Here is a 15,042-nt window from a genome sequence, read left to right as displayed (position 1 = left end):
TGTATATTTCTGATCTTCTACCCCATCCACTTCAAGGTTCAACATGCTCTGCATTCAGAGATCCTCTTCCACACACCACTGTTGTACTGCACGGTTATTTGAGTTACTGCCACCTTCCTGTCAGCTTGATCTTGTTTGGCTGTTCTCCTCTGACCTTTCTCATTAACACAGCATTTTTGCCCACAGAACTGCCACTCACTTCGTGACTTTTGTACCAGTCTCTATAAATTCTAAAGACTGCTGTGCGTGAAAATCTCAAGACATCAGCAGTCAGCAGTTTCTGAGAAGCTCAAACCACCCCATCAGGCACCAAACAATCATGGTTAAAGTAATTTAGATCACATTTTTTCTCCATTTTGATGTTTCGTCTGAAAAACAACTGAACATCTTGAACATGTCTGCATACTTTTATGCATTGAGTTGCTGTCATATGGTTGCCTGAGTAGATATTTGCATAAACAGCACATGTATAAAGTATCCCTAATAAAAAGGCCACTGAATATATAAAGATATAATAAAGAACTAAAACAGGGGATCAGGATGACTTAAAAGGACAATAAGCGAATAGGATTAAGGGAATTCCCAATCCTTTAGAAACAAGTGGGTAGCTAAGGAGAAGATAGAACCACCTGAGGACAAAGGAGTGAATTTATGCCCAGAGTTACAGGAAGGGTGAAATACTAAATAAGTACTTCCCATTGGTATTCACCAAGGAGAAAGACATGGAAGATAGTGATATTGGAGAGGGGTATGCTGACATCAGGAAGGAGATGGTGCTGGGTTTCTTTAAAAAATGTTAAGGTGGGTAAGTCTCCAGAATCTGATGGGGATCTATGCCAGGTTATTGAGGAAGGAAAGAGAGGAGACTGCTGGTTGACAGAGATCTTTATATGCTCTTTAGCCCCAGTCAGGTCCCAGAGAACTGGAGAATAGCCAAAGTTGTTCCTTTGCTTAAGAAGGGCACCATGGATAATCCAGCAAATTATAGTCCGGTGAGCCTTTCATAAATGTAGGGAAATTATCCACACATAAATAATGGTAGTTGTCTGAAAAAGACATTCAGGGAAAGTGGTGGAAGTAAATATAGAAAAAGCACTGTGAGGAAACACCTGAACAGGTCCAACCTGTACCTTTGTGTGGCACAAAAAAAAACTTTAAAAAGACATCTGTCAGCAGCCAGCTCAGTTATAAAACTTTAAAAATTTACACTCTTAAATAAACCATATTTATTTACTCAGATTAGTAAAGCATTAGTATAAAGAATTTCATATTATTCAAAAGTTACAAGGCTTTCCATCATCAGCAAATTTCTGTCTTAAAAACACTAACTTGTGTTATCACATCCCATCCCAGCTGGTTTGGAAATACCAACACTCCAGCAACACTTATGCAATAAATTATAATGAAGCTATTTTGGGGTTTGTCTGAAGTAAAAGCGTTGCCAGGACACAGGGAGATCACCAAGTACTGTAGTACCAAGAGATTTTTTTTCTGAATAAATTGATCTACTTCTGCATTAATGGCTTATGTGTGAAGAACTGCGTGTCTAACAATGTCGTGCTTCCCTCATTTCATCATCAAAAATGTCAACCAAGATTCAATCTTGGCACAGGACTTGACTACAGTATTTTCTAACTCAGAGGTTGAAGCATAATCAAATGATCCAGCACTACACGCTAACATCCAAACTGAGTATATGAAGGGAAAGCTCTAAGTGTTATCAGTGAACAATGTCACAGATGGGTTTCTGTTATGACAGCAGTGTATGGTTACTCTTTACTATTGACAGTATTTGGTTAAAATAAAATCCCTTTAACTGTGAAATAGGTTCTATCGGTGGTTAAAAATAATCCTACAAAATAACTTCATAATATTCAAAGGAATGAATTTTAATGCTTCAAAACGCAACATGAATACACTAGTACATTTAAATATTTCCAACCCAAGTTGCATGAATGGTTAAAAAATAATGATCCCAGCATGGATGCTTGCACTGAACAACCTACTGCAAATTTAGCTCGTTAGATGTTTCTTTCTCTATGTGTACCCATATTGCCATCAGTGCCCTTAATACTAATTCAAGTCTCCCAAGAGGCCCTTATTTTTCAAGGATAAATCAAGGTTTCTGAATATCCTATATTACCCAAGATTTTGCTATTTAGATTTTTTCAAATAATTTTTTAAGATTTGTACACTACAACCTCTCACACAAATCTTAAGTATGTTGAAGGGTTTGCTTTATTTCAGTTTAGAAGACATGTGAAGCTCAGGTTACAACTCTCAATATTGTAAAATCTGCTAGGTCTTACCAAGTTAATCAACTGAGAATGTACAACATCTTCAATCAAAACTGCAGTCTCCTGGAGAGGTCGGCGAGCATCCCCCAGAGCATACCTGGAATGCAGAGAACAAGAAATCAGGCTATTGCTTCAAGAAACAAAACAGTGTATTCATCCTTTTTAGGTTCAAAACCATTATTCAGCAAATAGCCAAATACAAAAACTGTTGTACTTGTATGTTTTGACTAATTCCATATTATGGAAGTATACAGAATGATACAATGATGTATCTCAAACAAGAGAAAATCTGCAGATGCTGGAAATCCAAGCAACGTACTCAAGATACTGGAGGAACTTAACAGACCAAGCAACATCTATGGAAAAGAGTAAACAGTCGATGTTTCGGGCCTGAAAAACCAACTGTTTACTCTTTTCCATAGATAATGGCTGGCCAGCTGAGTTCCTCCAGCATTTTCTATGTGTTGCTATGATATATCTGTCTGACTGCCATGGTGTTCAAATCATACTTACTGGAATTATTGAATTAATACTTTGCTTCCTAAAGATTTCCAAACTTTTGTTACTCAAATGAGGGACACTCAAAGACAAGACCACTTTTATCTCTACAAGTTTTACCTGGTGGTAGCAGCTTTGTGAATTAGAATCCTCTCCTACTTCCCAAAGTAATGATCAACTGATTGACAACAGTGCCAATAACTGACAATTGTACACTGGCTTTGAGTTTAGATACTACTGACTGCTATCACTTCGCAACCTAATAAAATAAATTGGAGAATTGTTGACTTCATGAACCAATAACACTAATTTGGCTGAAAGATGAATAGGATGTCAAAAGCTGCAACCTAGTCAATAATCATATCTAATATTCAAAGCAGTTCAATGTTGTTGCATAAGCCTTCAAGCAGTTTATGTATCAACATTTTGCACAATAGCTTCAGCACGGTATTCAGCACATTATTACATTTATATTAATATGCCTCAGCAAATTAATGTCAGGTACAGCGCTGTCGCATCGAAATGGCCACAGGATGATGTAACAGTTGATGGCGCACTTCTACTGTGGCTTTTTGGTTAAATCCTACTTAGATTATGACAGGTTTCTATATTAATATTTCCTTTTCACAGTTTTTCCTTAGGCTGTCTGCTAACTTAATTCCCACGCTAAGCAATGACCATATCATCACAGCAGATGCTGAGAAAGAGGAAGAAACCCAACATGCTCACCAACCACAGCCACTTCCTTTACATCAATGATTATTTTAGGTTAGTGGAAGCACAGACCTAAACTGGAGATGTACACTAGCCAGGACTGGTTTTCTACCAGCATTAGTACATACTCCCCGATTTTTTCAGTACATTTAATGGTATTTTACTTGTCACTTTGAATTTTGTCAACATTTTATAGTAAATGAACTCTTCCTCAACAACTGCAATCTTTCGATGGCAATTTGCAATTAGATATGCAAGCAACTTTCCATTGCATTTTTTATTGTAGCTGCGCAGACCAACCATTGTTCTGAGCAGGAAATTTTTACATGGCCTGAAAACTGCAAGGCATTTTAAATTAACATTATATAAAAGAAAATTCCAGCTGCATAGCAACAAAGGCTATGTGTGCAGAAGCATTTCAGTTACAGCACCACCATGCACCCACACAGTTTAGAAGGAACAGCGTGTGCAAGTCGTTTAGAACTTATAGAATAAGACCATAAGACCATAAAACATGGGAGAAGAATTAGGCCACTCATTCCAACGAGCCTGCACCACCATTTCATTATGGCTGATCCCGGATCTCATTCAACCCTATACACATGCCTTCTCATAATATACTTTGATGCCCTGACCAATCAGGAAACCATCAACTTCTGCCTTAAATATACCCACGGACTTGGCCTCCACTGCAGTCTGTGGCAAAGCATTAAACAGATTCACTACTCTCTGGCTAAAAAAATTCCTCCTTACCTCTGTTCTAAATGGTCGCCCTTCAATTTTGCGGCTGTGTCCTCTAGTTCTGGATACCCCCACCACAGGAAATATTCTCTCCACATTCATCCTATTTAGTCCATTCAAACAGATCTCCTCGCATTCTTCTAAATTCCAGTGAGTTCAGGCCCAAAGTTGCCAAACGCTCCACATATGCTAACCCTTTCATTCCCGGAATCATCCTCGTGAATCTCCTCTGGACTCTCTCCAATGACAACACAACCTTTGTGATATAACTGTTGACAATACTCCAGGTGCAGCCTGACTAGTGTCTTATACCACTATCTCCTTGCTTTTATATTCTATTCCCTTTGAAATAAATTCCAATATTGCATTTCCCTTCTATACACAGACTCAACCTGTAAATTAACTTTTCTGGGAGTCTTGCACAAGGACTCCTGAGTCCCTCCGCACCTCTGATCTTTGAACCTTCTCCACATTTAGATAATAATCTGCACTATTGTTCCTTTTACCAAAATGCATTATTGTACATTTCTCAACACTGTATTCCATCTGTCACTTTTTAGTTCATTCTTCTAATTTGTCTAAGTCCTGCTGCAATCGCATTGCTTTCTCAGCACTACCTACCTCTCCACCTATCTTCCTATCATCCGCAAACTTTGCTACAAAGCCGTCAATTCCATTATCCAAATCATGGACAAACAATATGAAAAGTAGCGGTCCCACTACTGACCGCTGAGGAACACCACTAGTCACTGGCAGGCAACCTGAAAATGCCTCTTTTATTCCCACTCACTATCTCCTGACTGTCAGCCATTCCTCTATCCATGCCAGTATTTTTCCTGTAATGCCAAAGGATTTTATCTTGTTAAACAGCCTCACGTGTGGTACTTTATTAAAATCTTCACCTTCTGAAAATGCAAGTAAATGACATAAACTGCCTCTCCTTTGTCCACCCTGCTTGGTTCTTCCTCGAAGAACTCTAACAGATCTTTCAGTCAAGATTTCCCTTTACGGAAACCATGCTGACCTTGACTTACTTACCGTTAGTCTCCAAGCACCCCAAAACCTCATCCTTAATAAAAGACTCCAACGCTTTCCCAACCATTAAGGTTAGGCTAACTGACCTATAATTTCCTTTCTTTTGTCTTCCTCCCTTCTAAAATAGTGGCATGACATTTGCAATCTTCCAGTCCTCTGGGACCATGCCACAATCAAGAGATTCTTGAAAGATCATGACCAATGCATGCGTTATCTCTTCAGCAAGATCTCTCAGGACTCTAAGATGTAGCCCATCTGGTCCAAGTGACTTATCCACCTTAAGACCTTTGAGTTTGCCTAGCACTTTGTAATAGAAGTGGCACTCACTCCTGCTCACTGACACTCACAGACTTCTGACACACTGCTAGTGTCTTCCACAGAGAAGACTAAAGCAGAGTACTTATTAAGTTCACTGCCATTTCTTTGTCTCCCCTTACTACCTCATCTGCAACATTTTCCAGTGGTCCAGTATCAGCTCTCACCTTCCCTTTACTCTTTATATAATTGAAAAAACTTTTGGTATCCTGCTCTATCTTATTGGCTAGTTTGCCCTTATATGTCATCTTTTCCATTCTTAGTTTCTTAGTTGTCTTTTGTTAAATTTTTAAAGCTTCCCAATCATCCGACTTCCCACTCACTTTTGCTACCTTATATGCCCTTTCCTTGACTTATGCAGTCCTTAACTTCCCTTTTCAGCCACAGTTGCCTACACCCGCCTTTTGAGAATAACAACTTTTGCGGGACATATCTATCCTGTGCCTTGTGAACTATTCCCAGAAACTTCAGCAATCTCTGCTCTGCCATCATCCCTGCCAGTATCCTCCTCCAATCCACCTGGGCAAGCTCCTCTCTCATACCTCTGTAATTCCCTTTATTCCACTGCGATACTGATACAAGTGACTTATGCTTCTCCCTCTCAAATTGCAGTACGAATTCAATCAAATTATGATCACTGCCTCCTAATGGTTCCTTTAAATTAAGCTATCTAATAAGATCTGGGTTATTACACAACACCCAATCTGAGATAGCCTTTCCTTGAGTAGGCTCAAGCACAAGCTGCTCTAAAAAGCCATCTTGTAGGCATTCAACAAATTCCCTCTATTGCAATCCAACACCAATCTGATTTTTCCAATTCCTTTGCGTACTGAAATTCCCCATTACAATTGTGTCATTACCTTTTCCATGTGTACATACCATTTCCAGCTCCCTTTGCAAACTCAACCCCACATCTTGGCTACTATTTGGTGGCCTATATATGATTCCCATAATGGTTTGTTTACCCTTGCAGTTTAACTCCACGCACAAAGATTCAACATTTTCTGACCCTACGTCACCTCTTTCTAATGATGTAATTCTCTTACTAATAGAACCACACCACACCAGTCTTCCTGTCTGTCCTTTTGATACAAAGTATATCCTTTGATGTTAAACTTCCAATTATGGCCTTCTTTCAGCCATGACTCAGTGATGCCCACAACGTCACACTGACCAATCGCTAATTACACAAGTTCATCCACCTTATTCTGAATGCTACGCACATTTAAATACGGCATCTTCAGTCCTGCAGTCTTTGCCTCAGTGGCACAATTTAACTCTTTACTCTGTCTGTATCATAGAACTGTAAGCAGATAATCCACTGGTCTTGAAATTATTGTGAAAGAACTGTTTACTTGGTTCCAGTCCGAATTGTACTTCAGTATCTTGTAACTTTATTTAAATCAATCACGGATTTTGCTTCTGACTTTGCTTTAATAGAGAATTGTATATTCTAACAACTTCTGCATTTCCTTGAATCAAACATGCTAATTATCCATTCTGTTCTTCTTTCTTTAAAATACCTCTTTTAGTATTTGATCTGAAAAGGTTAACTCTATTTCCCTCAGGACGGACACTACATGGGTTGCTAATATTTCAACTACTATCATTTATTTCAAATTTTCTTGTAATTATTTATCCAGCGATGAGCTGGATATTAGAAACACTGATACATCAGGATGTGAGGTTCACTTGTAGCTTCAGATATCATCCTACGGAGCTCACTGTCAATTCATAGAATATGGTTTTACAGAGCTGTACAGTTCTATAGTATAGACACACCACATCCATGCTGATCTCTTTACACATTCCATTTGCCTGCTTTGGATGTGCATCTATCTATGCTATTTAAGTGCCTGTCTAAATCTGTCTTCGATGTAATTATCTGGATCCACATCCTGTGGTAGCTTGCTCCAGATGTCAACCATTTTTGTGTAAAATAATTTTCCTAATAAATCCCCGTTAAAACTCCTTCCACTCACCTTAAATTTATGATTTCCTGTTTTTGACAATACTGCCATGGCAAAAAGAACCTATCTACTTGATCTATACTTCTTTTAATTTTTTTTGACCGCTATGAGATCATCCAGAGCTTCCTCCACTCCAGAGAAACAAATCCAGCCTATCCAATCTCTCCTCATAACTGAGGGCCTCAGATCCGGGGAACATCCTGGTGAATCTCCTCTGCACTCTGTCCAGTGTAATCACGTCCTTCTTAAGATGTAGTAATCTTTGTAAAGTTGTAATATAATGTTCTAACTTATATTTTCTATGTCCCAACTTAAAATGGAAAGCATGTTACACGTGCCTTTTTCACCACACTATCTACCTATGTGAACACTTTCAAGGAACTCAGGCACACATTTGTAATAATTCTGTTGTTTGAGTTAGATACAATTACTCATGGGGTAGAGTTTATTCCATCAATGGCGCATCCTACTTTTCCTGTGCAGTCATGATTCAAGGACATCAAACCTAATCTAGGAAATAAACACCTGGAAACTTTTTAGTTCAATTCTGCAAAAGGTTATTAGTTTACAACCCAGTTGCATATCCATGAGAGCTTCTAACGGATGGCTTCAGATTTATTCTCTGATCATTCAGATTGGTGAGATTCACAAGTTGGACAAGGGGAAAATTGTGCAAAATCGGATAAATTACCATCACAGATTTGGATCATAAACTTTGATGATGCTCAGCTTAGAACAAGGGGAGGGTGTATCAATACAAAGGACAATCGAAACTATGCAAATTTTAAGCCTCCAGTTACTGCTCACATAATTGTTCTTAAATTAGTAAAGATCAATAAGGTAGCTGTCTACCTAATACAGCAGCATTCTGCTGCTGACTTGACAGAGCAAGTACAGTACCATGCAAAAGTCTTAGGCACATTTATATATAGCTAGGGTGCCTGGGGAGAGGGGAGAGGGGAGAACTTTTGCACAGAATTGTATACTTATTTGAAGTTCTTGCTGTAATGTCCCACGTAGTACCAATTAGATTGCATCCTTAGTTCACACAGGATTTAATCTTTTCTTTGGCATTCTAGAGATGGTGAACCAAGATGCTTTGGTAGAATCATTTCATGCTATAGCTCCACATCAGAACCCCACTAAGTTAAACTTCATGTTTGCCATCCAGTCTTCAAACACTCCATCCCACACAATGATCTTTGTTCCCCAAATACACACAACACCTGATTGTCTGATCCCCTTGCAACTGCACCCCAACCTTGAAGTCAGCCCTGGTCACAAGCCTTTGAGGAACACAGTGGGATGTCCTAATCTCCACCTGCCTGAGACCTGACTGCAAAATTGACTGCCTATTCCTTTTTTAGGCCTCTGACTGACTACCATTTCATCTTCACGTATTCCTCCTGAAACTGAAAATCATCCTCAGTTCTGGAGTGAACAAATTGCCACACCAGTTTAGGAGACATGCAAAGCCTGCACCCCATGACCAAAATGATTACCAACATACAGCACAGTGATCATATTGCCCATCTGAACTGGTTGAATACAACATCATACTTATTCCAAAACTCATCTTTTCATGTACAGATTTCTAGAAAATAAATATTCAATTGTTTTAAATCCTATTTTATTACTGGAATTGTTCAAAGTATAGTTTTTAATTAAAATATGAATAAACTATTCAATTTTCCACTATGATCTTGTGACAACTGAATGTGAATTAAGTTCCACACTTCTATTTTGAACTAAAACAAAATACAGCCGATCACCACATCGCATAAATTTGATCGCACACCACACATGCTTCTCACAGAAAATTATTACAGAATATCTGATTGCTAAGAAATTTCTTTAATTCAGATGTGATTAATTAAAATTGCACTGCTTGAGAAACACTTTGATCACCAGAAAGTCATCATCAGTTACAAACCCCAGAATCAAAACTGGACGCTATAAAGTATTTTGGAAAATGACCCTATTCCTCCCCCTTATTTCCCTGCCTGAGTTTGCATGCTCACGTTCAGGTATTTTTAACAATAAGCTTCATGTGTATAGTTGACCAACAGTAATTGACCACTTTGAAAATAGTTTTAGTGTACAAAAGGAGGTGATTTATTTTACCAGTTTCAAGCACCTGCTTTTGACCCTAACCTCAGGTGCTTTCCGTGTGGAATAAACACATTCACATGTGATGCAGTGGATTTCCTCCGGTTCCCACATCATGAACTTGTGCTGGCAGGTTAATTGGTTCACATTAGATACCCCTAAGAATCATATGTCAAAAGAATCAAAGAGGAATCTGATAAGCATATGAGCAAGAATAAGTTGCAGTCATGTAGAGAATAGAAGACAAGCAGAATAACTTCCTATGTGGTAAGTAACAATCTATGCTTTACTTCCACAGCAATAGATGGGTTATTTCAGTCATAAACAATTACGTCCCAGCTCCATTTCTGGTATAGCTTCTAAAACTCTACATGGCTCTTAATCATAACTATCTAAGTTCTGTTTTGAATCCTGAATGTACATGGAATCCCAAGCTTCAGGTTTCTTTTGATAATGTTGGCGTAGGAGCTCGGCGAGGCAGTCTCCCAATCTACGTCGGGTCTCACTGATATACAGGAGGCCACACCTGGAGCACTGAACACAGTACACGACCCCAACAGACTCACAGGTGAAGCACAATTGCCCTCCCCCCCACTTTCTGCTTTCTGCAGGGATCGCTCCCTATGTGACTCCCTTGTCCATTTGTCTCCCCACTGCCACCACTGAACTCCTTCCTGGTACTTATCCTTGCAAGCAGAACAAGTGCTGCACCTCCTCCCTCACTACCATTCAGGGTCCCAACCAGTCCTTCCAGGTGAGGCTGTTGGGGTCATACACTGTGCCCAGGATGTCCCAATGGCTAGCCATTTAAATTTAACTTCCTATTCCCATTCCAGTATGTCCATCCATGGCCTCCTCCACTGTCATGATGAGGCCTGACTTGGGTTGGAGGGACAACACCTTATATTCTGTCTGAGTAGCCTCCAACCTGATGGCATGAACATCAATTTCTCAAACTTCTGATAATGTTCCCCACCACACCTCCTTCACCATTTCCAAGCCCCTTTACCCTTTCTCACTTTATCTCCTTCCCCACACATCACCTCCCTCTGGTGCTCCTCCCCTCCTTTTCTTTCTTCCACGGCTTTCTGTCTCTTTCACCAATCAACTTCCAGCTCTTTACTTCATCCCTCCCCCTCCAGGCTCCACCTATCACCTGGTGTTTCTTTGTCCCCTCCCCCCATCTTTTAAATCTACTCCTCAGATTTTTTTCTCCAGTCCTCCCAAAGGGTTTCGGTCTGGAACGTCAACTGTACTCTTCTCCTAGATGCTGCCTGGCCTGCTGAGTTCCTCCAGCATTTTGTGTGTGTTTGTCATACATACTGTTGTTTTCCACCAACATTTCTTTACCAAAAGCTTTAAAAATGCTGCTTCTTTGTTAAACTAAGTCCATCCTCTGCCCTAAGTACAGTAGTTTGAGTCCTCTTCTGACTCTGTTTACTATCATAGAATGCCAGCATTTCTGAATGGAAAAACAGAAAATACTTTGACCTAACTGATATCTTAAAACTGACATTGTGTCCAAACTCTCATATGCATTGTCTGTCTGCGTACATTCTCCATTTCTTTACCACTCTTTGAGAAACACATTTCTCTAATCCTGGCCCCTTGCACACCTTCAATTTCTTTGGTTTCATCATTAAGTACTGTCTGTTCTGTTATCAAATAGTCAGGTTACATTCAGCATCTGCAGATTTTCTGGCGTTTCTGATTAGGTTACCCTCAGTGCTAAGTTTACACAATCATGCTTCCAGTAAACTCCGAGGTGTGGATTTTCAAGGAGCCCAGGGGAGAGGTACCTGGTTAAGCAATTCCAATGACAGCAGCATAGATATTGGAAAAACTGAGTATCCAAGGTCTATTTAAACTGAAAGTGGCCTAGGAAATATACCATGAGCCACATTACTGTGCCCAGTTAGCCTGTGCATTAGCACATAATACCAATTAACCCATCATATTAGTGTTGATTAACTAACAGTGCTAGCCAGAATTCAGATTCTAACCATTCCTTTTATGTGGTTATCAACTGTACTGGACTTCACAACAATATCCCTTTATCCCTGTACATACCCTGCCATCACCACACCCCTACTAACCACAACATGCAGCATGTAGAATGTTTAGAGATTACTATCTTTGATTGATATTCAATCTACTTAGTAACTCCTCTCTGAGAAGAAAAATACACTATAAACAGGCTGATATATGCAGATGAAAAAGCACACTTCCTCTTGACACAGTGTTTCCTTTCCCACAGGTATAGCTGCATGCCATACTTTTCAATGAAATTTATGTTGCAATACTGAACTCAAACCACAGTTCAGTTACATTTTACCTCAAGTACAGATTGGATGTTGTAAGAACATAAACTTTTCTCATTAGAATAATAATTACAAATTTATTGTCAATAATAATGTGTCCTTCCTTGTTCTTGCTGCCCTTTTCTCACTGTTATTATCAGGTAGGAGGTACAGAAGCCTGAAGGCACACATTCAGCTATTCAGGAACAGCTTCTTCCCCTCTGTCATCTGATTCCTAGATGGACATTGAACCCTTGGACACTAACTCACTTATTTTAATATACAGTATTTTTGATTTTTGCAGCACGTTTTTAATCTATACGATATACATATACTGTAATTAATTTACTTATTTATTATTATTATTTTATTTCTTTTTTTTTCCTCTTCTATATTACTTATTGCATTGAACTGCTGCTGCTGCTAAGTTAACAAATTTCAGTGACGTGCCAGTGATAATAAACCTGATTCTGAGCTGTTCTTGTTTTATCTTATTTTAACTTATGCATCATAATTTTAATCTGTACGAATAGCACACAAGACATATTTTTACAAGACCATAAGATATAGGAGCAGAATTAGGCCATTTGGCCCATCGACTCTTCTCCGCCATTTCATCATGGCTGATCCACTATTCCTCTCAGTCCCAATCTCCTGGCCTTCTACCCATATCCCATCATTCCCTGACCAATCAAGAATCTATCAAACTCCACCTTAAATATAGATAAAGACTTAGCTCCACTGCTGCCAGTGGAAAAGAATTCCACAGATTCACCACTCTGGAAAAAGAAATTCCTCCTCAGCTCTGTTCTAAAAGGACACACTTCCGTTCTGAGGCTAAGTCCTCTGGTTTTAGACTCTCCCACTATAGGAAACATCCTTTACACATTCACTCTATCCAGCCCTTTTACCATTCAATAGGTTTCAATTAGCTTGCCCCTCATTCTTCTGAATTCTAGTGAATACATTAGGCTACTTAACAAGATAAGAGCCCATGGAATTACAGGAAAGTTACATACGTGGATAGAGCATTGGCTGATTGGCAGGAAACAGAGAGTGGGAATAAAGGGATCCCATTCTGGTTGGCTGCCGGTTACCAGTGGTGTTCCACAGGGGTCTGTGTTGGGGCCACTTCTTTTTACATTGTACATCAACGATTTGGATTATGAAATAGATGGCTTTGTGGCTAAGTTTGCTGACGATACGAAGATAGGTGGAGGGGCCGGTAGTGCTGAGGAAACAGTGAGTCTGCAGAGAGACTTGGATAGATTGGAAGAATGGGCAAAGAAATGGCAAATGAAATACAATGTTGGAAAGTGTATGGTTATGCACTTTGGCAAAAGAAATAAAGGGGCAGACTATTATTTAAATGGGGAGAGAATTCAAAGTTCTGAGACGCAACGGGACTTGGGAGTCCTCGTACAGGATACCCTTAAGGTCAACCTCCAGGTTGAGTCAGTAGTGAAGAAGGCGAATGCAATGTTGGCATTCATTTCTAGAGGAATAGAGTATAGGAGCAGGGATGTGATGTTGAGGCTCTATAAGGCGCTGGTGAGACTTCACTTGGAGTACTGTGGGCAGTTTTGGTCTCCTTATTTAAGAAAGGATGTGCTGACTTTGGAGAGGGTACAGAGAAGATTCACTAGAATGATTCCGGGAATGAGAGGGTTAACATATGAGGAACGTGTGTCCGCTCTTGGACTGTATTCCTTGGAGTTTAGAAGAATGAAGGGAGACCTCATAGAAACATTTCGAATGTTGAAAGCCATGGACAGAGTGGATGTGGCAAAGTTGGTTCCCATGATAGGGGAGTCCAGTACAAGAGGGCGTGACATAAGGATTGAAGGGCGCCCATTCAGAACAGAAATGCGAAGAAATTTTTTTAGCCAGAGGGTGGTGAATCTATGGAATTTGTTGCCATGAGCGGCAGTGGAGCGGATTTTCCCTTGTCTACTGTGCTTGTTATTTCTTCAAAGAATTCCAACAATTTGTCAGGCAAGCAGCTTTCCCTTGAGGAATCCATGTGACTATGGCCTATATTACCATGTGCCTCCAAGAACATGGAGACCTCATCCTTAAAATTCTTCCCAACCATTGAGGTCAAATTAACTGGCCTACAGTTTCCCTTCTTCTGCTTCTCTCCCTTCTTGAAGAGTGGAGTGATATTTGCAATTTTCCAGTCTTCTGGAACCATTCCAGAATCTAGTGATTCTTGAAAGATCATTACTAATGCCTCCACAATCTCTTCAGCCACCTCTTTCAGAATCCTGGGGTGTACACCATCTGGTGCAGGTGAGTTATCTACCTTCAGACCTTCCAATTTCCCAAGAACCTTCCCTCTAGTTATGGTAACTTCCCACACTTCATGACCCCTGACTCCTGGAACTTCCATCATACTGCTAGTATCTTCCACTGTGAAGACAGATGCAAAAGGCTGCTCCAGTTTGTCTGCCATTTCCTTGCCCCCATTTCTACCTTTCCAGCATCATTTTCCAGTGGTCCGATATCCACTCTCACCTCTCTTTTACACTTCGTGTATCTGAAAAAACTTTTGGTATCCTCTTTAATATTACTGGCTAATTTACTTTCATATTCCATCTTTACCTTCTTAATGACCTTTTAGTTGCCTGCTGTTGGTTTTTAAAAGCTTCCCACTCCTCCACTGTCATATGCCCTCTCTTTGGCTTTTAAGATGGCTTTGACTTCTTTTGCCCTTAGAATACTTCTTCCTCTTTGGAACGTGCATTTCCTGTGTCTCACGAATTGCTTCCAGAAATTTCAGCCACGGCTGCTCTGTCATCAGTCCTGCTCCTGTTCTTCCAATCAATTCTGGCCAATTCCCCTTTCATGCCTCTGTAATTCCTTCTATTCCACTGTAATACTGATATATCTGACTTCACCTTCTCCTTCTCACTGTATCTTGGTTCATATGACTATAATAAAGTAATTCCAATTCCACGTTCCTCTCGGGTTAAACACTCATCACCCTCTGAGGCAGGGCATGTACTTCTGTTCTTGAGCAGTTTGCCTGAAGAACACTTCTACAATCCCTAGGCCACAAAA

General features: G+C 39.8%; 1 protein-coding gene across 9 annotated transcripts in view; it reads right to left on the bottom strand.

The window, feature by feature from the left end:
• The window catches only part of supt3h (SPT3 homolog, SAGA and STAGA complex component), a 425,840-nt gene that overhangs the window by 199,978 nt on the left and 210,820 nt on the right, over positions 1 to 15,042 (bottom strand). For all 9 annotated transcript variants that reach the window (XM_063035264.1, XM_063035273.1, XM_063035254.1 and 6 more), the window contains one exon: positions 2,310 to 2,394. In XM_063035264.1, the coding sequence (XP_062891334.1) occupies positions 2,310 to 2,394 (85 nt within the window). The remainder of the gene's footprint in view (positions 1 to 2,309; positions 2,395 to 15,042) is intronic.

Source organism: Mobula hypostoma, chromosome 2 (assembly GCF_963921235.1).
Source record: "Mobula hypostoma chromosome 2, sMobHyp1.1, whole genome shotgun sequence".
Classification (NCBI taxonomy): Eukaryota; Metazoa; Chordata; class Chondrichthyes; order Myliobatiformes; family Myliobatidae; genus Mobula; species Mobula hypostoma.
This window is presented reverse-complemented; position numbering and strand designations above follow the sequence as displayed.